The 26,872-nt window shown below is 39.8% G+C and overlaps 1 protein-coding gene across 1 annotated transcript in view; it reads right to left on the bottom strand.

Moving 5' to 3' along the window:
• Positions 1-10,965: 10,965 nt before the first annotated feature.
• Positions 10,966-26,872, bottom strand: part of kcnj5 (potassium inwardly rectifying channel subfamily J member 5) — a 17,144-nt gene continuing 1,237 nt past the window's right edge. The window contains exons 2-4 of the mRNA XM_078244166.1: positions 23,754-23,836; positions 21,013-21,886; positions 10,966-11,591 (exon numbers count right to left, since the gene is read on the bottom strand). Coding sequence (XP_078100292.1) covers positions 11,206-11,591; positions 21,013-21,886; positions 23,754-23,836 — 1,343 coding nt within the window. The 3' untranslated portion in view covers positions 10,966-11,205. The remainder of the gene's footprint in view (positions 11,592-21,012; positions 21,887-23,753; positions 23,837-26,872) is intronic.

The raw sequence follows: 26,872 nt of genomic DNA, 5'->3' as shown, positions 1-26,872 counted from the left end.
TCCGCCGGACAAAATTGCATGTCAATCACAGCTGTCAATATTAAAGTTACACCACCTTTTTATAACAAGAAATAACTAATTAAAACCAAACTCATCAGGAAAATTAACACTTCAACATAGATCAGCTTGATAAGAACTACCTAAAATGACAGAAACCATATTTGGGAATCATTTATTTCACGTGTATTAATTTTCAATCGATCAATTTTGATCAAGATGTTTTAGCTTTACTTTTGGGGAGCTGTGTCATCCATATTTATAAATATTTACAGTCTATGATGCTGATTATTAAGCTATGGCCACAGCTGGATTGGTTAGCTTAGCATAAACACTGAAAACAGGGGAAAACAGCTAGCCTGACTCCCTGTAAAACAGCGACTTATCATTTGCACACTTTGGTTTTTGTATGGATTAAACAAAAAAGATATAACATGCTAATTATTGAGCTTTAAAAGTGCTGGTATGGGCAGAATTTGTTACCGTCAAACAGAACCAAACTAGCTGTTTCCAGTCTTCATGCTAATAAGTTAGCCAGCTGATGGTTGTTGCTTTACGTTTAGTAGTCTACTGTACAGACATGAGAGTGATATCAATCGTCTCTGCGATTTCTGCTGGGAGGGTATTCCAGAGGGATGGGGCTGCAACACTAAAGGCTCTAAGGTGCAGAGTCTGGTGTGGGGAATGGAGAGCAGGCCAGCGTCTGAGGACCACAGGTTTCGGGGTGGGGTGAATGGATGGAGGAGGTCGGAGAGGTACAGTGTGGCTAGGGCATGGAGATTTTTGTAGGTGAGAAAGAGGATTTTATATTTGATGCAGGACTTAATTGGGAGCCGGTGAAGGTGGATGAGGGTTGGGGTGATGTCATAGGCGGCGCTAGGCCATTTTCATCTCAGCACCCCTGAAAAATAAAGTCCTTATCATTGTGATTTTGTGAAATCGTTTAGTGCTCAAACCTTATTACTTTTGCAAACCTCATTTTAGCGATGGAATAGGATAAATGACAAAAGGCTCAGCTCAGTTGTAGCCTAAAGTCAACAGCCTATCTGCAATTCCCTGAACTAGGGCGCCTCAGCCTACTGTTCAGTCTGCGCAGATAACTTTGGGGAATTCGGTTGTCAGAGTATGGCTACTTTCAACCACTGAAAAGGTATGGCTAATGGAATAGAAATCTAAATCTAAATCTAATCGAATGAACACGTTAAGTAGGCTACAGGTGTAGTATCTGTGGAACCAATCTGTGATTCCCTGATCACAATGATGGCAATCATATCTGAATTAGCCTGGCTTATTCACCAAGGAGTCCAATTTTGTTGCGCAACGTTAGACAAAATTGCTAACTGTAGGCAAATGTAGCTTAGGAGTAGCCTACAACAAGTTTTTAAAGTGTGCTATTAATAGCCTGACGTAACGGCTTGAGCACCGCTAAAAATAGCCTAGCACTGCCGCTGCAGCTACCTCCCTACCAGACACTTTCTTATTTTTAACTGTCAATGCCAATGAAAAATAAATAATTCGACCTGACAGATCATCAGACTCATTCATATCAGAACTGAAACACTGGAACAACAAACCCTGACTCACTGTCTGTTTCCCCATGGATGGATATACCTTTCTTTTTTTAAAGAAAACAGCCAGGTTCAGGTGATAAAGTATAAGATAAGCCTTTAACATTATCCCACTGCACTGAACAGCAACCCCATATTCACATATGTTATAAATAGGTGAATGTATAACCTTTGGTAGCCTACACGATACATTCTCTGTTGATTAGTTGATTTAATTTGCCTTCTGGTTGATACCACAAAGGAGTGAGGACAATAGAGAGGGAGAAGGGCAGAGAGCAAGATGAACAAGGTGAGAAAATGGCTAGGTAGCCTATAAGACATATACATATATATATATATATATATATATATATATATATATATATATATATATATATATATATATATATATATATATATATATTTATATATATATATATATATATATATATATATATATATATATATATATATATATAGTAGGACTACTGTGTTTTGTTTTCTCTTTTATTTGAAGATTATTTTCTAGTTGATTACAAAATATTTTGTATGTGATTGTCAGTGATACGACAGAGGGAGGGGGATAGAGGGAGAGAGGAGGATGGAGAGAGAGTGGACAAAGAGAGGGACCTAGAAGAACCAGAGAAATGTGAGAAAGTGGTCATATATTGTACGGGCAAAAACACTTAAAAAACTTAAAATATTCCATTCACATTATATTTACATATGCATTTCATGGAGGACTAGTTTCCTTCCCTCTTTAAGTATTTTTTTTGCTGCTATATACATCCTATTCCTGTATTGCATAATATTGTTTTGTGGCTCATCATTAAAGTTGGTCTTCTCAGATTTATTGATGTCTTACTTATCATATAATGTAGTTGTTGTATTAGAGTAAATGCTTTTATTATCAGGCCCAGGCTCTTAAGAAAAAGAGATGTTGGATTTTACCCATCTGGTTCAGAGGCATTATGAGATTAGATTATTCATCATTTAGCTGTATAACCATATCAGTTTCTGAAAATTAACAGCAGAAAAAAACATAAATAATCCTGTCTAAAAATATGTTGGCTTATTTTACCAGTTCAAGGTATGTGCAGGGGCATAGCTCAAAATTCTGGGCCCTGTAGAAAGGCATTTTCTATGGGCCCCTCCATGCATCCACAGCTATTCATTCTAGCATATTTTGGGCCCTCTTCACATGAGGGCCCTGGGTACTCAGTCCCCTTTTTCCCCCCAGTCCGACGCCCCTGGGTATGTGCTGCAATAATCATGCTTTGTAGTTGCCATCTTTTTTCACAGCAGATGCCTTGTATTTGTTGATAGTTTGTCATAATTGCATGTCTCAATCTGTCTATTTATTTCCCCAAAACTCACCAGAAGTCATGCTTTAAGGGTTTAAAAAAAAAAAAAGAAATCGTACGGGGGCATGCCCCCGGACATCCCTAGCTTAACTGCTATCTGGGCCCCCCCAAAGGTCAGATCCTAGAATCCCCCCTGGGTGATGTGCTGCCAGCTCTTAGTGCAGGTGAGGACCCCAGACAGGATTCCATTGCAGTAGTCCAAACGAGAGGTTATAAAAGCATGAATGATGGTTTCTGCCATAGAGTATATATATATATATATATATATATATATATATATATATATATATATATATATATATATATATATATATATATTAGGGCTGTCAATCGATTAAAAAATGTAATCTAATTAATTACATACTCTGTGATTAATTAATCGAAATTGGTGACATTAAAGAACGGCTTGTTTATTGCTAAGGCCATATAGTCAAAATTAAATGATTTAATAATAATGTATAACAATAACAATAACTTATTTCACTAGTAAATTGCTGTTGAACGACAAAAACAACCACCAGATGGGAAAAGGACATTTACAATAACTTCAAATGCACCACAAGGCTGTAGTTTACCAGTTTCATTGAACGCAGCGTCTGTGTTGTTTCTCCGACGGCAGCTGCAGATTGTTACATACCGGTGTTGAATCCTCTACAGTAAAACACAGTCAAACTTTACACCGTTTAGCGTTAGCTGTCAGCATTTTAACCGTTTTTAATCCAGCTACTAGCTAGCGGTAGGCTAACGTTAGCTGCTGTTGAGTATAGTGTTAACTAGCGTCACGTGCAGCGGTGTTTGTGTTGCCTGTAACGTCTGTTTCAGAGCATCAGAGAGAAGCTCAGACATATCAGTGGAACCAGATTTCGGTAGCCAGGGTTGGCAGGAAGAAGATTCTTACAAGTAAATATTCCAATTAATGATCCAGGCAGCACATTCTCGTCTCCCTCCTTTATTTTACAGTCCAATGGTGGCTAGAACGGCTCCGGGTCAAACGTCAATATGGAATGGATTAATCTGCGTTATTTTTTTTTAACGCGTTATTTTTTCTCAGATTAATTAATTGAAATTAACGCGTTATTTTGCCAGCCCTAAAATAAATAAATATATATATATATATATACGTATACACACGTGTTAAATTTCTCATTAATGCATACATGGCAGCTGCTTCAATGCATTTAGGGGTGTGGTCCTGATCAAGATCTCCTGAATTCCAAACTCAAACTGAATGTCAGACTGGGAAAGAAAGGTGATCTAAGCAACTTTGAGCATGGCATGGTTGTTGGTGCCAGACGGGCTGGTCTGAGTATTTCACAATCTACTCAGTTACTGGGATTTTCATGCACAACCATTTCTAGGGTTTACAAAGAATGGTCTGAAAAAGGAAAAACATCCAGTATGCGGCAGTCCTGTGTGCGAAAATGCCTTGTTGACGCTAGAGGTCCGAGGAGAATGGGCCGACTGATTCAAGCTGATAGAAGATCAACTTTGACTCAAATAACCACTCGTTACAACCAAGGTATGCAGCAAAGTATTTGTGAAGCCACAACACGCACAACCTTGAGGTGGATGGGCTACACCAGCAGAAGACCCCACCACTCATTTCCACTAAAAATAGGAAAATGAGGCTACAATTTGCACGAGCTCACCAAAATTGGACAGTTGAAGACTGGAAAAATGTTGCCTGGTCTGATGAGTCTCGATTTCTGTTCACAATCGAGGAGCAATCCCTGTAAGATGTGGTTGAGTTTGTATACCTGGGAAGCAACATCAGCATAGCTGGAGGAGCTGATAAAGATGTCGAGCTGTGCATCAGCAAAGCAAGACATGCCTTTAGAACACTCCAACCTGTATGGCTCTCTTCCCAGCTTTCTAAAAACACCAAAATCAGAATCTTCAATACAAACGTAAAATCTGTCCTTCTATATGGCTGTGAAACCTGGAAAACCACCAAATCAATCATCGATAAACTACAAGTGTTCATTTACAACGGTCTCAGATACATACTGAGGATTTGGTGGCCCAACAAGATATCACATGTAGACCTGTAGAGACGCATGAATCAGGAGCAAATCCACATTGAAATCAAAACCAGAAAGTGGGGATGGATCGGTCATACAATTAGGAAGGATCCGAGGAACATAGCAAGACAAGCTCTGGACTATAATCCCCAAGGCAAGAGGAAGCTAGGGAGACCTAAATCCAACTGGAGGTGGTCCACGCTTGATGAACTGACCAAGACGGGGACCTCCTGGCAAGAAGTAAAGACCTTAGCGCAGAGGAGGTGGAGATCCATGGTGGACGCCCTATGCTCCCAAGGGGGCCAAGAGGATTAAATAAAATAAAAAATGATATATATATATATATATGCTGTATATATACAAGGCAGAGTTCGGCAACATGTAATCAGTAGCAAGGACAAACAAAGCAGTCAAGAGGCAGTGGAGCAGAACTAGGGACAGGTTGTAGTCAGGAACGAAGGCTGGAAGGCTGAGACTGCGTAGAAGTTTATTATTATTGGACAATTTGGCAAATGACTGAGGAAAGAAGTTTGGCATATATGCAGGGGAGCTAATGAGGGAATGGGGAACAGGTGTGTGCTGGTGAATGAGGTAATCACGTGACTGGGAATGGTGGGAACACACTGCGGGCAACTGTGACTGTGGGGGAATTGCAGGTATCTGAAATTACATGAAAGGTTAATAAGGTTTAGAAAAACAGAAAAAATGATAAAAACAGCCTGTTCTCATGAACCATTTGTTCAAAAAGCTACGAAAAGTTAAGGACTGTAATTCGTAAGCATTCCACTTTTTTTTGCTGTATCGACCACATTAACGGCCGCTGTATAAGAATGCGGCTGGCTGCATGGGGGAAGAGGTCGTAGTGGATGGGTGGGCGTTAACATACAGGATTTACAAGCCAGAGAGCGGAGTTCACTTCCCTAAACTAAATCCTTTCAACCAGGAAATGCATGGTCCTTCGAGTGTTTTAATCCAAACTACGATACTACGATCTTAACTGGTCATAATTTGGTGCCCTAATCTTAACTTTCTTCGTGGCAAAACGCTCATATTTTATGGACTAAATTTAACCGTAATATCCGCCGAAACAACCGGCAGTTCGCGCCGCTTTTTACCAGGCTCGAGGTCATCTATTTTCGGGTAACTGAACCACCAACTACTGCTGATATAACGGAGGTCTGTAGCCGGCGTCACAAAGTTCTGTAGCGGCTTAAACAACTAGAACAGCTGCTTGCTGTCTTGTAGCTCGTAGCCAGCCAGCGTCTGCGGTCTCCTAATTTCGTAGGATATCATACGTTTTGGTGTGTACACATTTTCGTACGATATCAAACGGACCCATTCATGAGAATGCGCTGATAAAATATATGCAAAAATGACTAAACAGAGGTAGGCATTGTGACAATATTCTTGTGCTGTCAGTGTTTTCTGCTTGTGCTTCTCAGCAGGAGAAGCTCAGCCAGCTTAATTTGAAGCCACAGCCACTCTGCAGCCATAGAAATTCTCATCAAAGGCAGCCATCCTCCAAACATCAAAGGGCAGACCTCTCTCTCCTGGCTGGGAAAAGGCAAAGGTTTCTCTCTGTGTGTCTGTGCATGTATCTGCCTGCTCCATTCAAAACTTCGGAAAAAAAGATGCTTTATTCCTTTTCCTATTTCCTATTAGTATTCATTTTATACAGGACCAAACAAACTTGTCTGGCAGTGCAAATGTTGTTTTTTTCTACTTCTAGCCACTATGTGCGAAGTTTATGTGTTCACATATGAAAAGACAGCCTTAAGAATTGTGTGGTTAGGCTGTTTGTTGTGTTTAAAATATGGCTGTATGGTAGCATGCAATGTTTCTGCTCTAAAGAAATGTGAATGTATGAGTAGCTCTTATATGGGGTATTGCTCGGTGTGAAGCTATTACATAAGATTTTGTAACATGTTCAGTGCCAGATCCTGGAGGCTTACAGCTTTTGTGCAAAGGAAGATTCCCAGTAAAACCACCAGGTCTTATGGGGTGCGACATAGAGCTGCACATGAATATGAATGTGCAAAAGAGTCTTCAACCTACAGTTTGCACCAGTTCCTTACAAGTGCACACAGAGAATTAAATTACAAGTTTCAAAAAGAAAAAAAGAAACAAATGACATAAAGCTGTAAGGAAATAAAGACAAGGGAGCCATTACAGTACAATGTAATGAGATATTTGAATGCTTAATAAGATATAATTGCATCAGGGAGACACAGTTGCTAAAGAGGGGACAATGGGGTTAGCTCTCTTGCCTTTTCATCTTTGGATGTTGCTCTGGATCATGGAAAAAAAAAACATCACCAGGCAATCCATGGAAAAATGTGAAACATACTGTAAAATAACCAATGCCCTGTTGCATTGTGTCTGTGTGGGAGTTGTTTAAGCAGAATAATGGGAGTCCAAGGATGGAGCAACACTATGGAAAGAGCTTACACTGTGACTGTGTTGTACCAGAGTAAAATTACTCCCATATGCTTTTTTTGAATGTGACTAAAATTCTCTTTCTTGTGCAGGATGTTTTATTCTGACTACACAGTTGTTAACAACCTATAGTGCTTCCTTCTTCATTACAAGCATGCATTATTTAAATTAGAACGGAAGAGCATCAGCTAACCATGTAAAGAGAAAGAACCTTAGCTAGTTACTCTGTTGGTTTGGTGCCGTTCATCAGCTTTAGCAACTTTCTTTGTTCTCTTCCTTGAATAATTTCCTCATTGTAAAAAAGGGCACATCTAACTTGGAAAAAGCTTAAAAAATAACTTTGCGTATTGTTTGTGGGTGTTATTGTGCATTCATATGCGGTGTTGGCTTGAGGTTGTGATGACTGATTCCCCGTCTCTTTTTCTCTTATCACAGACACCCATGCTCACCCACGAGGACCTGCCTTGGGTACCTATATCAATGCACCATTCAATTGGTGCATTATATTCATCATCGTACATTATTCAGATTTGAATCAGAGACTGTCAGCTTGCTGACTATCCAGCGCCCAAATGTAATAGCTTGGACAAGAATAGCCTTGACAGCACATTGCTGTGATTCAGTGAATTACTGACACACTGGCCACCTAATGTAACATCATGTTTCATTTTACGACAAGTTGTACTCTGTAGACGCTGTATGAATGCGATTACCCCTTTGACTTGTGCAGCGTTTTCTCTGTTGCTATTTAATAACTGTGGTGGCCTTCTTAATCAGTGTGCCGGCTGTTTTCTGTGATTGTGTCTTCCTGTGTGTGTGTACATGTGCCTGTGTAATTGCAGTCTCCAAACACACAAAGCTGACTCAGGGATACTGCTAAGATCCTGAGGACTCCAGCAGCCATATGTTATCATGTTACCACAATCATGTTAATCCATGAGAAACCATTGGTTTTAAGCCTTTATACAGTCCCTCCAGAAAAACGCGTTTATCCGATCGCATAATTCAATGCAGAATCAGAATCAAAATATGCGAAGCTTGCATGATTTCATAATCCCCGCATTTTTGTTGCAAAAAAGTCACATATATCTTAGCAGAAAGTTGAAAAATGTTGCGTTTACTTCACACAAGAGCAGCCATTTTCCCCTGTTGCCATGGGAACGTTATGAAGTGACGTAATTACGCGACGTGAACATCATCGAAAAGCTGCAAACCCCGCGATGAAGCCATGATGAAACTTTTTGCAAGTTCCCGCAATTTCATTGCATAAATATCCCGCATATTCCATCTCATTTTTTAAGAAAACGTGCCGCATAATCAAGGATTTTTGCACGCAACAATCACAAAAAACTCAGGCTTGGACAACTATTGCTAGATGTCAGGGTTTAGCACAGAAAGGGTTTGGGTGAATACTGAGATGTACCCACACTTTGCTGCTGTATAATTTGAATTAATGAATTCAAATTTAGACACGGAAAGGGGGCAACAAAGTTCTTGATGTTTCCCTCCTATTTGTTCCCCTAGCATGCATGAAGTAGTTTTTGCCTCAAGCTTCAGTATAAAACAAGATTGTTCTCTGCTGATAATCAAAGGTTGCTTAAGTCTGCTTTTCATGGTTTGATACATGACTAATCCAGTTTTCAGTAACGTGTGTGTCACACACAGTTGTTTTACCATGAGCCATGGCCATACATTCATTTTGTCACACTACAGCTGATAGAGTGCAGTGTCAACCTTGGTTAATTAAGGTATCTCTCCACTCCTCAGTTGCAAAGTTATGTGCAAAATAATTACACAGTCACACACTCATGCAATCGCTCATGCATGCACACATTATCTAACAGGAACATGTTGTTCTTTCGGCCATATTATGTTTATTCCCATGAGAACACACAGACAACAGATGACATTCCAGCAATGAAAGACGATCTCTCGCTAATGACAAACGATCGTTTAGCAAATGGAATACATAGTAAGATGCTAAAATGCCACAGTGAAAATAACACATTGATTGGGGAAGCGTCTGTAAAAAACGAAGCGATTTAACATTGAATTGGGAAGTTGAAGATTTTAAACTATCAGGAATTTTTCTTTTAACAAATGATAATTGAATATGAATACATTATCTGATAATATATTGTAGAAATCTCATAATTTGCATGCCTAGAAAATACCCTGTATTTCTTACTGTATTTAAACAAACTCAGAAATGGGACGCATAGGGGTTGATTCATGCATTCAAGCTCTGACATGTCATGTCACTCCTTTTAAAGAAAAGTAAAAGAATACTGTAGGCTATGACCCTCACAGGACATGTGTCGGCTTCCTAAACAGCATCACAAGGGCTATAAACTATATCAAGCAAAAGACTCAGGGGTGGTTTGTGGAACAAGGCCAATGTGCAGATTGAACCAAGTGTGTGTGGACAAAGAATACTTCCATTCATGAGGTGAACGCTAAAGGTGAAAAGTTCAGAGGAAATAATTACAAAGAAGGCAAATACTGCAGGTAATGCGATGGCCAGATACTAAACTTAGATTAGAGTCAGATTAGACAGAAAGCCTGCTCCTATCTTCGGTAGACTCAACTTTTATGTAGCTGAAAAACACCAGGGTTGGATATCTTTTAAATATTTAAAACAAAAACAAAACAAACCACTGAGTATTTAATTTTGCTTGTGGAGCATTTGACATTTTCATGTGTGGTGTGTAAAAATCAAGAACATTTCAAATAGCAGTTGAGCACTGATGTTTCATATAAATATTTGAATCTACTTTTACTGTAACTAGGACTGACATGCATCAGCCAGTAGCAGAGAGGTCAGGTCAGTGTGGAGTCACCTCATGGGAATTTGTGCTTTACCTACCAAGAAAGGGGCTTGGAATTAATGTTTTAGTTGCTGCAGCGGGAAGGGAAATTAAATCTTTAAACAGTCAACTAGTTTTCAAAATAGTCAGTTAGTAGCATATACAGCTTTTTACCAGCATTTGCCTAGTTCTTATTGTTAATTTCCAACCCTGAAAATGAGTATAAAATTAGGTACTAGCTGGTTTCTTTTGGGTCAAGGCTCCCAGTATGTTAGGGAGACAATAAGACGAACAATGAAAATATATACGACAGTACAACCATGAAGAAGTTGTGAACTACTGTAAGAAAACAAATTTAGATAGTGGTTGCCAGTACACGTTGCCTTTTATAGAAAACTGTCCTACGTCTTCTCTTGCCTATGCAAACTAGAAGCCCTATACATTTCCTCCTGGGTAAATTGGGTTTCTGACACAGAATAATAACAACACTGACAGAGAAAGGAAATAATAATCCCCCACAACTTTTAAAAATCATCAATAACAAGGTTCCATTATCACTCAGAAGCTGCTGTCAGACACATTAGCTGAGTTATGAGACTGATACTCTCTCGAATTTAGCTGAAACAACACACTCTAAAATGAGAATATTGGTGCATCCATAATAAGTCCATGGTACTCCGTTATGGCTACCAGTTTCAGTTCAAGTTTACATTATACCACTTGAGCTGTTACAGCAGTAAGTGGTTGTTACGGTCATAAAAAGAAAATCTGAACCACCAACCTTTAAGTGTAGATATAGATACTGTACGTGTGTGTCTGTGTATGTTACTTACGTGTCTAAAAAAACAATCAAAACTATAAATTGACACTCTAGTGGAGGAGTATTGCATGAGTCGGGGGCTGGAGATGGATGTCTTCTATCTCCAAGCATTGCAAAGGAACAAGCTGGCCATTGACTAAATGAAGCATTATTGTCCTGTCCTCCTGTCCAGTCTCTGTCCTGGGATTTTAGCTGATGTGGCCGTCAGTCACATTAGCCAGGCAGTCCATCAGCAAGCGGCGGATCCTCCAAAGCAGCAGCTGAGCCATTGGTCTCTCCTCTGTCACCCCCTGAATCTCTCTCCTCCTTGTCCTCATCCGGGCTGAGTGGGTCCCGTTCTGACATGCGGTTTAGGGGGTCAAAAGTATGCATTTTGGGCTCAGGGCTGCGGAGCGAAAGCTGAGGCAATAGTGGCCCCTCCCGAAGCTTAGCTGCTAGCTCCTTGGCACTGCAGGTGGGGGTGTTGGTTTCGTAGACATCGTGGAAGTTGTTGTAGTCTACCTCATAGAAGCCTTTCTCCAGGGAGAGAACCGGTGTAAAGCGGTAGCCCCAAAGCACCTCTGTGTCCAGGTAGGAACTTCGAGCCTGACATGTCATCCCTGTGTCCACATGCACACGCACAATCAGAGTGGACAGGTAAACACACACACACACACACACACACACACACACACACACACACACACACACACACACACACACACACACACACACACGGAAAGAGGTGTGTGGAAAAAGAGAGACAGCATCAGTAAGTTATTCAAGAATTGTACACAGAAAGGGCTTAGACCTGCTAAGTGATTCCTCTAAACATCCATTGTGTTTGTCAAAGCAATCATGTTGGAAATGCCACTGCTCTAAACAGAAAGGTTCAATTTGTTTAGAAAATATGAGCTTTTTGGCTAATAAAATAAACGTTCAACTCACACACAACGGTAACAAAGTGTCATTATTTAATTTCTGAGGTGTCTTTTTGCCAATAAGCAAGTCAGAAAAAAGAAATAAGCACATTGGGTAGCCCAGTCCTGCATCTGCTTTGGGAAATGGAAAGAGAGAAAGAGAGTCAATGCTTAAAGCACAGCTTTACTGTACATTTTTAATTGTTACTCATTAAATGTGTCGGTAGTGTCCGATATGAATCTGGACACATTGCACATGTCTATTTTTGGAAACGCATTGGTTTGTAGGTGTCACACAGGTGTAACATTTTTGAAATATAGTAGCAGCATAACAGATGTAACTTATAACATCAATGATGGAAAAGTAATCAATAAATGTTTAAAAAAAACTTTAAAGTGGTAAATTTGTGATTCACAAATCTGTTTGGTTGTACTGTTCAGTAACTTGGAAAACAGTCATAAACCAATATAAAAAAAGAACCATGAAAAGATTGTGAATTGTGAATCTGCCTGAAAAAGACCACCATATGACATTGACCCACCCCTACCTAGAAACTACTTTCAAACTTTTCAGATTCTTAAGGGACCGTTCGGTATTTATGGAATGGACCACCGGAGGAAAATAGGGGAGGGTCATGTCTTTTTATTCTGTGTTGAGGGGAGGGTCAGCCAACGTTCTTTAGTCTAGGGGAGAGGGTCACCCAACTTTTGTATTCATGAAAACAGCAAAATGTCAAAGTGGCTTTTTGGTGCATACTTTTCCATGTAGATCTCAGTCTAGGCCCCCCATAGCTAGCAGATGGGTCTGACCCAACAAAAATCGCAACATGATAGCAACACAACTACTTTTTTTTTTTTAAAGGGCGTGCGCCCGTGAGCACCCACGGAGGAAAACATAAATCGGCGCCTATGATAGAGGAAGACTGACAGATCTACATGTTATAATTTATTTACAAAAGGGAGAAGGGTATCTTTCTGCCCTGTCAGATGATCTCCCTCTCCTCTGCCTGCTCCGCCGGTCAGCGAGCTTGTTACGCCCGCATTCTCTTGTGGCATTATAACCACAGGTTCCAGTTAATCTTATAATGATATGTGTGTTGAGTTATTTAAAGAAACGATCAGGGAAATAAACAGATCTTGTCCACGAGTCTCCTGAGAGAGCTCCAGCCAGCTCACAGCGGGGTCTGTGAAGGTGGACAGGCCAGGCGGAAAACCAGCGACCCCGGCAGACACCCGCCGGCTGCCACGTCAGACTGTGGAGCTTCTGAACTCCGACACAGTCTGACCAAATTTACAATAGCCATCAATTTTCATAAAACGGCCCATATTTGAGCTCTACATAGTTGATTTCTCGCATAAAAAATATCTCAGAAATGAATTTAGTAATGAAATAGCAGACGAACAATGTATAAAGTTTCCAGTTGTAGTTCCAATGAGACAACCTGTAGGGGGACCAAAGCGGGAAAGTTCTCTAATGTTGCTTTAACTTTGAATTTCTGATTGGGCGGGCCAGCTGTCATTATGGGTTATTACCCAGTGTGCTTTGCTGAATGGTCTCAATGTTGTATTGTTTTATTTCATGTGAATACTAGTTTACTAGAAGAGTAACTTAGTATTTGAAGTAATGCAGGAAGTGTGCATTTAGTTTCCATGCTTATTGTGTTTCCACAACAATGTTATTGAGTAAATCTACTGAAATGGCCGCTATAATAGTGGAGTGCGATGTGTAAGATGAGAAAGCAGAGGTTAACTTGTGTATCTCATGGTTATTCAAAAACAGTGGCTATCTGTACATCTTTGCCAAGCGTAAACCTGTACAGAAGGCATCAATAAATTGTTGGGCAGGGTCATTTCTCTTTTCCCAATCATTTTGGAGGGTCATAGAAAAATTAATTGCTGGTGAAGGGAGGGTCAAGTCTATTTTGACTAAAGAATCCAAAACTCCTCCAGTAGCCCCTTTAATAAAAAAGAAACATTTGATTATTATTTTCCATTTCTCACTCACTGCTTGTGACAGGTGTATCGTGTTTAGCTAATTAGGCCTATAGCTATTTAAGTGGTTGGAGGCTAACCATGCCACAACTTTTTACTGCCACCTTTCAAGCCTACAGGGGTGAGAAAGACATAAATTGGACTCGCCATAGATTCTTTTCTTCCCTAGCTGTTGAGTTACATAACGTTCTCTCTGTAAATGCATAACATCACCAATAACATCAAACATGTGCTCTAAAATAGAAGTAGATGCCAAATTGATATGGTGTCTATTGTCACGGTAAGAGGAGCTTTAGCTTTCTTCAGCTTTCCCTCTGGATATGAGTGGCCTAGATTCCACATTTAACCTGTGAAATATTTGTTATTTCTGTGACTGGATCATCAAAGACTAAATAGTGTCTTTCAGTCCCTATGAAAATTATTTTCTATAGTGTATTTTAAGGGTGTTGTCATATTGTTTGATGTGTTAGTTCAAACTAAATTCTTAGTTTAGCTAATACTTTGGAGTCAAAATACATAAACTCATGTTGTTAAGATCTATTAGTATCTTGTCCTATTAACAATTAAACACATCTAGTTGTAATGTGAGCCCATAATACTTATCAATGCTACATGACAGGATAACTAAGACTCTTCATTGCTACAATGTTTTGCTGATGCATTGCTACATTATTGTCTTGATTGTGTGATTATGAAAATACATTTAGATCGTAGTTACTTCCTAAGGGATTAGAGCATTCACAAATACAAAAAAGTCTACCACACACAAACACTATTTCCTGTTTTGTAAAAAATACCTGTTGTTATGTTTTATACATTTGGTAGAAAAAGTGTGCTGCAGGTTGCAGGCTGCGAAGGATACTTGTACTGTGATGTGTTCATGTGCTTCAAGATTTGACAGTTGGCAGATGAGCAGCAGCCACAGTGATAAAAGATGATACAGAATTCACTTTTTTTTTTTCTCACAACTCTGTGAGTACAATTTCATGGCTTTCATTTTCTGAAAATGCAGCTTGTCAATGCACCGTTTGGCAGCTGACACTCAGGTTTCAAATTTACACATCTTCAACTTAACTCAACTAAACTCATTAGCATTAAACATTTAGCATACAATGGGTGTGAGTTTGGTAGCTTCTTGCATTGCAAAAGCTATGGCTGGGGATATCCACAGCATGCAAACACACACACGGCTTAGTGTCACCTAGCAATCAGTGCAGCCAGAACACTCAACTCAAATGTAATAAACAGGATAAAGCATGCAAAACACCAGCATGTTCTTTGAATATAAATGAAGCTAGAGTAAAGAAGAGGACACAATGAGGTCACCACTCTGTAACCAACACACCTTTCTCACCACAGACATTTTTACTTGTCAAACACAGTTGTATTTAATAACTTTAATAATGGCTGCTTTCCATTTAGGTGTCAGTTTCAGAGTTTTGGTATTGTGCATGGTGGCTCACTGGCACACTAAAATGGAAAAGTTAGTGTTATTAGTTACACCTTGCTTTACTCATGTTGATACGTCAGAATGTCAAAGCGTCATTCCAGGTGTAACTACTGCTGTTTTTCATGTAACACTTTATGAAGCTGATAGTCTCACATTTCCAGACCCTCCTCCACAGCGCTGCGGTGGAAGGTCTGGCTAGTCCACACAGCATTTGGTGATGGGAGAAAAATGTGCTCTGGTTTATTGGCATTTCTTTAAATCAATCACAATTGTCTTGGGCAGTGCTAAGTGCTTGAAGGAGCCACGGTGCCGCTACAAAATAGCCTCGGGAAGTGTGTTCGTTCAAAGGTTGTTTTAGTCGTGCAACAGAAAACTCTGATTGGACAGATAGTCTAGCTAGCTGTACCTAGGGTAGCTTTACCCTGCAGAGATCTGAGGAGCAATTAACTATAGTCCTCATAAATCGACCGGAGTACAATGCCAACACAAAGAAAGCAGAAGGTGAGGGACATCCGGCCAAAATGAGGGACATCTGGAAGAATTTGCGGTGGCATCAGAACAGTCCCAGAAATGAAACGTTGTCGACATAGACTATGAGGCTGATGACCTCCACCCAAGCATCCAGGCAAACATTTTTATCGCCACTCCCCAATCTCTGCTGTGTATAGCTTGACAATCTCCAGGCAGTGACAAGGTCAGAGCCTATACGTCAAATCTAATTTCTGTCTGCTGTGAAAGAAACAAAACCGTTTTGTATTAGAACACACCTGACCTATAACACATTGCTGTTCATTTGTTCTAGATAAGAAATGTGGTTTATGCCAAAATAAAAATAAACATTCAGAAACTTGATAGTAATTTGAGAGAACATATCAGGACCTCAGTTAAATAGGAAAGCTAATGATACTTTGTAGTATGACAAGGTCTTTTGCGCATGGACTATAGTATGCCCTTTTGTTTTGTGGCTCAAGGCTTTCTGTATACAGTCACATGATCTGTGCTGCTAAGAATTGGCACGCAATTGTACAGTGGCTACTTCAGGTATACCTGAAACCAAGCTGCTAAGGGCTTGTCTCATGACAATTTTTTTTTTCTGTGAAAAAAAGGAATTCTGGTTAGGAACAACCCTCCTACTCCAACTACAAGGAAATTCTAGGAGGTAAAGAACACACACTAAAGAAGTCATTATGCGGCTGAAAATGTGTGAATCTTAACAAAGCTTGTACGCTTTGCAGGCTTCATTTGTAAATTATGAAACCTTCCATTGCTTGGAATTGTAGCTAGTATTGCCTTTAGAAGACACACATGAGCAGGCCTACATTTCCAGTTCCAAACTGCTGCTGCTTTTATTTTCCTTGCCAGAAGGTGTAGCATGTTAGACTGGAACTAGTCTTGCTTTGCCAGACCTTCCTCCACAGAGCTGCAGAGGAGGGTCTGGCTAGTCCACACAGCATTCCGGGATGGGTGAAAAATGTGCTCTGATTTATTGGCATTTCTTTAAACCAATCACAATCATTATGGGACAGAAACAGAGCAACGGTGCAGCTGAAAAATAGCCTCGGGAAGGAACGTGTTTTGGTGGAACATGTGTACGTTCAAAAGTTGTTTTAGTCGTGCAACAGAAAACCCAACTGATTGGACAGATAGTCTAGCTAGCTGTCTGGATTTACCATGCAGAGATCTGAGGAGCAGTTAACTATAGTCCTCATAAATCGACCAGAGTTTAAAGTTCCAACACAAAGAAAGCGGAAGGTAACGGACATCCGGCCGAAAAGAGTGTCATCTGGCGGAATTTCAGGAGAAATCCCAGAAGTGGATATAGACTCGACTGGAATTATTGTATGGCATAGTGTGTGTAATCTATGCCATAGTTTTGCATGCTGCCATTTTATTTAAAAATCTAGGTTGACTGAAAAACTAAAATTGTGGTCGCTTTGATGATCCTCTCTGACCAATCTGTGGTCTACAGGATTTTTACAGGGTTCTTTTAGTATCTGCTCAGCTCGCTTTGATTCTCGACCGAGGCGGTACCAAAAAAAATTACTAGATACGAGGTACCATCATTAACCTTTCCTATTGAAAATGTAAAAACAGCCATTCTAATGTGCAACGAACTAAACTGAACTGCACGTGGAAGTGAAGACTTAACTGAATTACATGGACTGGGCCTGGTTGTGATTGCTTTGCATCAATAACAGTGTGTTCATATTTTAAATAACATTAAAAAAAGAAAAATATATCGGTAACAGATCATCAGCAGTGTATCTGTGCATCTGACATTTTATCCCCAATATTTTCATATTAATCTGGCATGATGCCATAGAGCAGGTGCTATTTTATATAAATAATTTACTGTATAGCAAACAAGAGACAAAACAGCCATAAACATGCTACCATCAGAGACACTTCAATAATGAAAACAAGGTTTGTTGTCGGCAACACGACTGGGCCTCCAACATAGCCGAAAAGGTACCAGAAATTTACAATAAACTGCAGCATAATCACCTTTTATTTAAAAAAGTTAGTTAAGAATGATAGACAGTTCAAATATGAGAAAATTATGAATGTTATAATGTAAATTAAACAAACTCCATTGAATTTTCTACAAACCTGCACAGTAAAATGTCTTAAAATTTATCATGGTCATATTCAGGATCACATTTTTTCCTTTAATTTCATAAGTTGAAAAAGGAGAGAAAGAAATGCCAGAGAGAGTTTTGTAGAGCTGATAGTCTTAATTAGCTTTCTATCAACTCAATGGCTTGAATGTAACGGACATTTATTAATTTAACAAAGTTATGCACTAAAGCTTTAACTTAACATGCTTATTTTAGACAACATGAGTCCAACATTTTTTTATTTATATTTACAAATGATTTTAATTTAAATGAATGTAATTAACGTAAACTTAATTTGTCTACTGCATCAACTTACTGCTCTGTGTTAATACAATTTGACCTGGTAAGTTTCACCTTGTGTAAAAACTTAAATGGTTTAAGGCAACAGGTTTCCACGCAAATTTCTAGTGAAGTCAACTAATAATAATTAGGGATAACAGTGTATGCGCGTGGTATTTTGAGCCCGGGCTTGTGAGGTTAGGTTGATTTTGATGCTTTTACATCTAGTTTTATGATCCAGATTATAAATATGATATATTAAAACATTATGCATACTTTTATAGTGTGACGTTTTGTAACTTCTCTGCATTCATTAACTGGGAGAATGCAACTGAGTGTATTGTATGTTGTTTCTGTTTTATGTATTTTCATTAGTGCAATTAAGCTGTGTTATCAAGTAGGAGGGCAGAATGTTCTTTAGTAAGTCATCATCTTGTTTTAGTTTTAATCCCAAATGCTGTTGGAGTGCCTGAGAAACAAATGCTGCTAGTGATTTCCAGAGCCTGACTCACAATTATGCTTAAAACCACAGGCTAGATGTCATCGGAGAAAACAAGTGATGGTCGTTAAAGAGAAAATTAAGCCGTTTTACCACCCGCTCAACTGTCACTTCCAAACTCTGATAGCATCCAAGTATGAGTATTAACTCTCGGGTATATAAAAACTGTGCATTTCATGGACATCATCATATGCTGATTTTAATCTTTCTCAATTTGATTGAGTTTATGAGATAATTATTTACTTGATATAAACCATCAGTGTTTCTCCAACTTAAAAAAAAAAATCTCTTTCCCCTGGCATTACTCCTGGAGATTTTAGAATATGTGTATGTTTTCTTGTTGGATCAGATACAAATAATATTTTTTTCAGCATTGGCCAACCTTTTATTGATACATACCTACATTGACAGCATATTCATCACTTTTAAAGTGATGCGGAAGTGTGTGTGTGTGTGTGTGTGACTTTTTGGTGACCTTATGACCTATATACCTCAATTAAAAAGATGTGATTATTATAAATGAGAAGTACTTTTTACAGGCTTTAATTAAACCCTAACAGCTTGAGGTCTTGGCTTTTTGTTATTACCATCCTGACTTTACCATGTGTCAACAGCAAGACTGTATTGTATAATTATTAGTTAAAGCTGATGACAAAATTTTAACAGAAATGTTATGATGCAAATTTATGAAAAAGGGTTAAAAATACTGTAATTGAGCTGTCCTTTAATTCCCCAGCTTGCACTCTGTGGCATGTTAAACAAGTCTCATGAAGATTAACAGGGGAAGGAAGTAGGGGAGGGCTACTAGATGGTCAGATTGGTCCATTGCCTAGCGGTCAAGGACAGTGACGACATAGCCCCTGCATGATGCAATGGTCTCTGCCGGTGAAGCAAAAGGTGATTTAATGCCTGAGTCAAGTATCCAGCAGCGTGAGCATTAAGCATGATGACTGGTGCTTTGCAGAAAGAAAAGAAAATCAAATAAATCTAAAAATCTAAAATGAAATAGAGTAGAAATGTGTGCCATGCCTGATCGCATTAGAAAGCTTGGTGGTTTTACGAGTTTTTATAAAGACAATTGTGTGCACAAGTCTAAACACTCCTAATCAACCAGTGTGTCTCATTTACTGATGCTAAGTACAATGATAAAGTAAATTAGTAACATGTATAATGCATTATATTTAAAATGAGTGGATTGTAATTAGTCTTGGAACAAAAGCCAATTAGCAATGCAGATTAGGCATATAAACAATACTTGATTTAGCCAATACTCCACTGAAAACACATTACAACAGCATATCAACAGCTGGCTGTGGTGCATCATACTGTACAAGTTTCTTATTCATCACAACATGAATGAGAAGGAGATTGATGTTCAACACAAGGTTTTTAAAAAATGACAAAACATTAGCTTTGAACATCATATATTGAGACTTTTTGAAAATATGGACGTGGACAGATGGACGGCACAATTTGCTGTTATCTCTTTGTGATTGTTGATTGCTACCTCTTACAGCCTCTCATGTCAGGAAATAGGAGTGTTGTGGAACTTTCCAGAAACACATGGTCATGCCTCCTAAATATAACCAGCCTGGAGTAATTTTTAGGGCTGCTTGGCCCTTACTCAAAACACAGACCAGCAGTGTGGGTAGCTACACTTCATTCATTTTGAAGTAAACTATATCAAAGACATCCTTGAAGTAGCAACAGTCTAAATGCGAGCTGCAGTGAGTAGAGAGAAACATTTGAAATGCTGTTGTGGCGTGATAAGCTTTTGTCTGCCTCAGTTGAAGTAACAGATACTTTAAAATATGTAGAATTTATATGTTAATGAAGACAAAACTGCAGTTTTTAAGATTAATGAAATTACCACCTTCCCCAAAAACTTTTGTCGGCTATTATGAAATCAATGAAATAATAAAATCCACATTAAAACGTGTACTAACTTCGAAGTGAAATGCAATAATATCATTTATGTCTCACTTAGAGTGTATTATATGATTAGTCTTTCCATCCATTCCAATAGTATCTCTTGCAACCTGCAGCACTTACAGGTACTCAATCCTGCCCCTCCTCTCTTTTAAGCAATTCATGTTTCCATGTGAGCCTCTTCTCTCTTTCCATCCATTTGTCCATCTTCCCATCCTTCCCAGCTCACTTCCTGCATCCAACATTTCATCAATCGTCTCCCTCTATCCATCTACCAATCATCCATATGTCCTCCCATTCCACCTTTCTCCTTTCTTTACCCCATCCCTTTATCATCCCCCCGCCACTTCATACCTGTGGCCTCCACCATGCCCTCAAGGATAACCACGATCTCAAACTCTTCCTTCTCGATTTGCGCCATTGTCATCTCCCAGAAGGGGCTCTTATGGTTGATCTCGTGAGAGATGATCAGCGGAGACACCAGGAACAGCCGGTCATCTCCCGTGTCAAAGCCGATGTTGATATCAGTCTGGTTGAGCGGGATGAACTCCCCCTCCTTGGTCTGCTGTGAGCGGATCAGCTTCGCTCTGATCGATGCCTCTACGATGTGAGAGTTCCTCAGGTCCCCCACCCGAAACATCAGGCACATCTTGTTGTCTCGCACCGATATGACAGCATTGTGCGAGAACATGAGGGTCTCGGCGCGGTTCTTTGGCTGTGAGATCTTGACAAACATGCAGCCCACCATCATGGCGTTAACAATGGAACCCAAGATGGCCTGCACCAAAAGCAGTATGATACCCTCAGGGCATTTTTCTGTGATTACACGATAACCATACCCAATGGTGGTCTCTGTTTCAATGGAGAAGAGGAAGGCTGACACAAAACTGTTGAGGTTCTCCACACAGGGGGTCCAGCCCTCCTCATCAGCATGCACCAGATCCCCACGGATGAGCGCTATCAGCCACCAGAGAAAGCCAAAGAAAAGCCAGTTGACTATATAGACCAAGGTGAAAATGAAGAGACTAAGACGCCAGCGTAGGTCCACCAGCGTAGTGAACAAGTCACTGAGGTATCGGTAGGTCTCTTGCACGTTTCCGTGATGAACGTTGCACTTTCCGTCTTTCTGCACGTATCGCTGACGTGGCTTCTTCACCGGGTCAGAAATCAAGTGGGTTCGCTCTGTCGAGATCTGAGCCTCCCGCAAGTGTTTAGGAAGCTTCTTCACCTTGAGGAAAGATAAAGAGAGAGAGAAGCAAAGTGAGGGGAAGGCGAGTGAAAAGAAAACCAACAAGCAAAGACAGAAAAAAAGAGGGAGAGAGAACAGTAGCAATTTAAGGTTTTCACCACATGGGTGTACTTTATGGTGGCCACTTTGATTTCTTTTTAATTTCTGTTTTCTTTAAAGCTATACTGAGTTTGTACTGGAGGATGTAGGAGTTGATCTTCTTAATGACATTTTCTTTTAGCCTTTGCAAAACCACACAAGCTTTGTGCTGCTGGGAAAGAGGCAAATACAATTATGAGCTGTTATAAAGTCACTGCTCAGTACTACTCCACAATGACATTGTAGGTGTCAGTGTATGCACACATATACAGGGAGAAAGACAGACTAAGGACACAGCAAGAACACAAGGACGCCCTGGTGGTTGGCCCAGCTCCAGCGAGGCGATCTGGCTCCACAGCTGTGCCCTGCCTCCCTCCCTGTCCCCTGTGTTCCCTCCCCTCGCACCCTATGGGACATTGGCAGGCCTGGATAGGAACAGATCCTCCATCTTTTCCCAACAGACCCTTATGGCATCCTCAAAAAAAGTGGCATAGGCCTGGGCACACATATTGCACTTATGTAGAAACCGATTCTAATATTGTATGTTTTAGAATATAAAGGTAAGGTATGAAAAACAATGACTGCCACACAGCCTGGCAATGTAGTCCTGCAGGGGGCAGTTGCTTGTCCCTCTTTTTGGACACATTTATAGTGTACATACAGACATTGAGATGCACACATACAGGAGGACAATGTTTCAAGGCACCTTTCAAACAGAGCAAGGACATTTTGGCAGCACACTGACACTTTCCAATCTGAGTTGATAATTTAAATAAATTGTGTCGAGGCAAGAAAACAGCTCCGGTGACCTCTGAATCTCTCGCTTCTAAGAGTACACCTGGGATCCATCTCTCTCTAGAGTCATGCTCACATCACCAGAAAAGCTAAGTCCTTTTGCATTTACACTGACTGCTCTTCTTCTCTATCACAAAGACGATCACTCTCATAGTTCAGCCGGGAAAGGACATAATCTAAGACACTACAATGTCCTTGCAGTGCCTTCGATTGCAGATCCTCGATAATACAATCTGTCAGACAGCTTTATTCAGGATGGTTTCTTGGAGATGTCAGGTGCTGTTTCCCTACTGGCCTGTGTACATGCACGCTTGGGCAGGCCTGCATGTGCAGTATTGTGTTTTCAGGTATTGATTTGAAGTGATCCCTTTTTAAGGAACCTTTTGACAAAGATGAATTGAAAGACAACACTTATTGACCGGCATCACAATTAGTAGCTTGATGACGATGCATTTACTGAATGTCAATGGGCTCCCTTATTACCAAATGTGCATAGTTGATAGTTCATAGCATGAGTTCCAATCAGTTGCGGAATCAGGACAGATAACTAGTGCAACTCCAGCATTCGTCATTGGGAGTGAATGGGGTGTATTTTCCTTGTCTCCCCTGCCAAGTAAACTAAGCCATGTGAACTAAAGAAACTGATTTGGTTACACTTTGTGGGGCTTTATCTATAATCTTTACTGTTTATTTAATGCATACAGTATGTATGCATCTCTACTGTTTATCAAACAGCCTTTTTATCTTCCTCATTCCGCCCATTTAGTCTGATTTTCTTTTCTCGCACGCATCGCTCTTTCACTACTAATCATTCCCATCTCTCTCCTCTCTTCTTCTCTATCTCCTTTTCATCCTTTCCATGAGCCCCCAATACCATGCCGCCTCTCTCTCACATTGTCTCATCTCTCACACTCTCTCTTCCTGCCGTGGGGAGACCGTAGTGATCAGTACAGTGTTAGACCAAATATTTTACCTGTGCAGGTGTGACTCCTATCTCCATGTTGTGGTCCATGAGGATTCGAGAATCTCCTGCCATCCTCAGCTGAAGTTCAACACCTGTAAGACATAAGGAAATACGATACTTAAATTTCAATATAGTGCAACTCAGCCCCTCAACCCCTCAGGCATATTATTTTCTTTATTACTACTTTATTATTACATTTACTGTAAATTGATTCAATTTGTCAGTATGTCAATATTTGCCAGCCGGTGTAATGAAAACCCACAGAAACCCAAGGGAGCGGTTTGTGCGGCCAAATCTTCTTTAACAGAGCAAGATGGTTGGATTTATATCAGGTGCTGTTATAAGCTGATCCAACAATAGAGGCATAGTTTTAATTTCAAAAAATAAAAGAAATGCAAAATTCTCAAGCCTCTGCTCAGTGACAAATTGTGCTGTTTGAAAGCATACTCTTGATAAAATTCCACTTTTTCGCTTACATATTCTGTTTTTAGTCAATTATGAAAATAACCAGAATGCAATTTTTTTCATATATGCAAAGCAATTATATATGAAGATTAATGGTAGCTGGGGCTACAGGACATCTCTCTTACATTCATAATGTGGAGGTCTGTAAAAGTGATTCTGTTTCTCTCAAAAACCATATCATGACTATATTCCAACTAGTACTTTAATAAAGGATATTATCCATATTCATATATTCTACTTTCATCAATCAAAAATGACCATTGCCAGATGTCATTAATCCAACTTTGATGCTTTTACTATCAGTGAAACTTTGTTCAGTTCAACTCTAGCACCACAGTAATAGTGACAGTGATGTCACTAAAGAACACATAAATCAGCCTGCCAGAATTCACTTTTTTATTGATGTAATAAGAGAAAACTTTTAGCCGCGCTAGCAGCATTGCTCAAGAGATGACAATGTCGGTCAGTTGGTCGGTCAATCCACCATTTTGACATTATGAAACTTTGTACAGGGATTCATGGTCCCCAGAGGATGACTCCTACTGACATTGGTGATCCCTGACTTTTCCTTTAGCACCATCATAAGGTTGACATTTGTGGTCCAGACTAAAATATCTCGACAGTATGGATTGCCAATGAAATTTTGTGCTGACATGCATGGTCCTAAGATGATTATCTGTAAACACTTTGATCCCCTGACATTTCATCTGGTGCCAGCATTCACAGACAGGACGTGTGCTTTTGTTGCCTAAAGCTAACCGCAAATGGGACTGAGGATGTGACAAGTTGTCTGTGGTACAACAATGTAGCATCTCCATGGAGCAATACAAATCCTCCTCCAAACTATACAATACATGTTGTTTATTTCTACCCTCTAATACAACCCATAGGGGCATTTCATAAATTAGTGCCCCTAGCACTGGCAGAAAATATGACGCACAGAAGCATTTTCCACTCATATCTAAATCAGAGAAGGTAACGGTCGTGTTTTTAAAAATGTTGTTTACATTGTTAAATGGTCTCAGTTTGGTTACGTTTAGGCACAAAAACTACTTCAATTTCGAATAAGACTATGGTTTGGGGTGAAATCAGTACATTTGTTACGTTACTTCACTTGTGGTTGGGCACATGACGCAGAATGTGACCTAGTTCTGTTTGTTCCTTAAAGTTAAATAAAACTTGCTTTTCACTTTTAGTTTCAAATGGGACACAAGCCCGGTCTCCTGTGTTTGTTTGACCCATGGATGTATTAGGTTTGACCCAGCCACCACCTCAATCTGCTACTTCCTGCTGCTTTGCGTCCATCATAATTACTACAGCCAGAGGGCGCCGCCACTATAAACAAAAGAGTTGTAATTGCTGCTTGAACAAACAACTTATGGGGGCATTCATTAATACAGCACCTGGACCTATATATTAATATTAAGCTTGTTCCATCTGGCAGTCTTGTCCCCCCAGTGTACAACACAGCTAAGATTTACCATGAGAGAAAAAATAAATAAATACAATTGATGTGTATGTCCCCAATATGTATACAAATAAATAAATAATAGAATATGATGATAAAGACACATCATGTTCAATGCTGGAAGACCTAAGTAAAGGATTAGCTATAAACGTCAAATGGGAGATGACCCAGAGTCCACTGTTGGGTAAATTGCCTGTACAATGATGCAGGCTCAGCTGCAGTGTTTCCCAAAAAGCAGTCTCGTCATTTCCAGCATTGTCAGTTGCTTTGATGAAATGTGCCCACACACACGTACACACACATGTACACACACGTACACACACATACACACACACACACACACACACACACACACACACATACACACACACACCAAACACATTGCTCTAACGCTGCTCCACGCTGCGCCATACAACCCTGTATATTTATCAGCTGGAGACAGAGAAATAAATATTGTCACAGAAAATCCCATTGTACTTTATATTTAATCTAATATTAAATGAGTGCAAATATTATCCTTGTTGTTATTTTTAGCTCCACTGGAGCAACTAGGTGATGTGCTGACAATTTTAAAAAGTATTTCTCTGATCCTGAGTTGGGCCGAAACAGGTATTTATCTGTTATGTGAGGTCTAAAGTGACAGGAGAAAAAGGAACACTTTCAATGTATTCTGAATGATGTGTGATTTAATAACAGCCACTGCTGTAGTTATACAGGGGTGTGGCGGTGTGAGTGTGTGGGGGGAACCTTATTTTAGCAGCAATCTTACAACACCTTTGGAGCACCACAAGAGGCAATTAACTTACAGAGCCCCTGGGTGTTGTTTGAAAATCAACTAGTTTTAATTTACTAAAAGAACAAGGGATACACAGGGCCTTGTAACCAATCAAGGAAAAGAATATGGGTAAATTACTTTTGCTACCAGTTCCTGACCTCATCCGACATTTCTTTGTCATCTGTCTTTTATGTTACTCTATTTGATCACTGACAAGCAAGGAGAGAGAATGCAAAGGCGAGCGCAGAGAAGTGAGAGGACCACGTCACAAATCAGATCCACACAGGAATGTAGTGTTGACATTGATGGTCCAAAGCAAAGGGCAAAGTGACGTGACAGGCATCTGAGCAGTGGAAAAGACAGACAGATGGACAGGCAAGACACACACACACACACACACACACACACACACACACACAC

The sequence above is a fragment of the Sander vitreus genome, chromosome 3, assembly GCF_031162955.1.
Source record: "Sander vitreus isolate 19-12246 chromosome 3, sanVit1, whole genome shotgun sequence".
Taxonomy (NCBI): Eukaryota; Metazoa; Chordata; class Actinopteri; order Perciformes; family Percidae; genus Sander; species Sander vitreus.
Note: the sequence above shows the minus strand (reverse complement) of the source record. Positions and strands in the feature narration are given on the sequence as shown.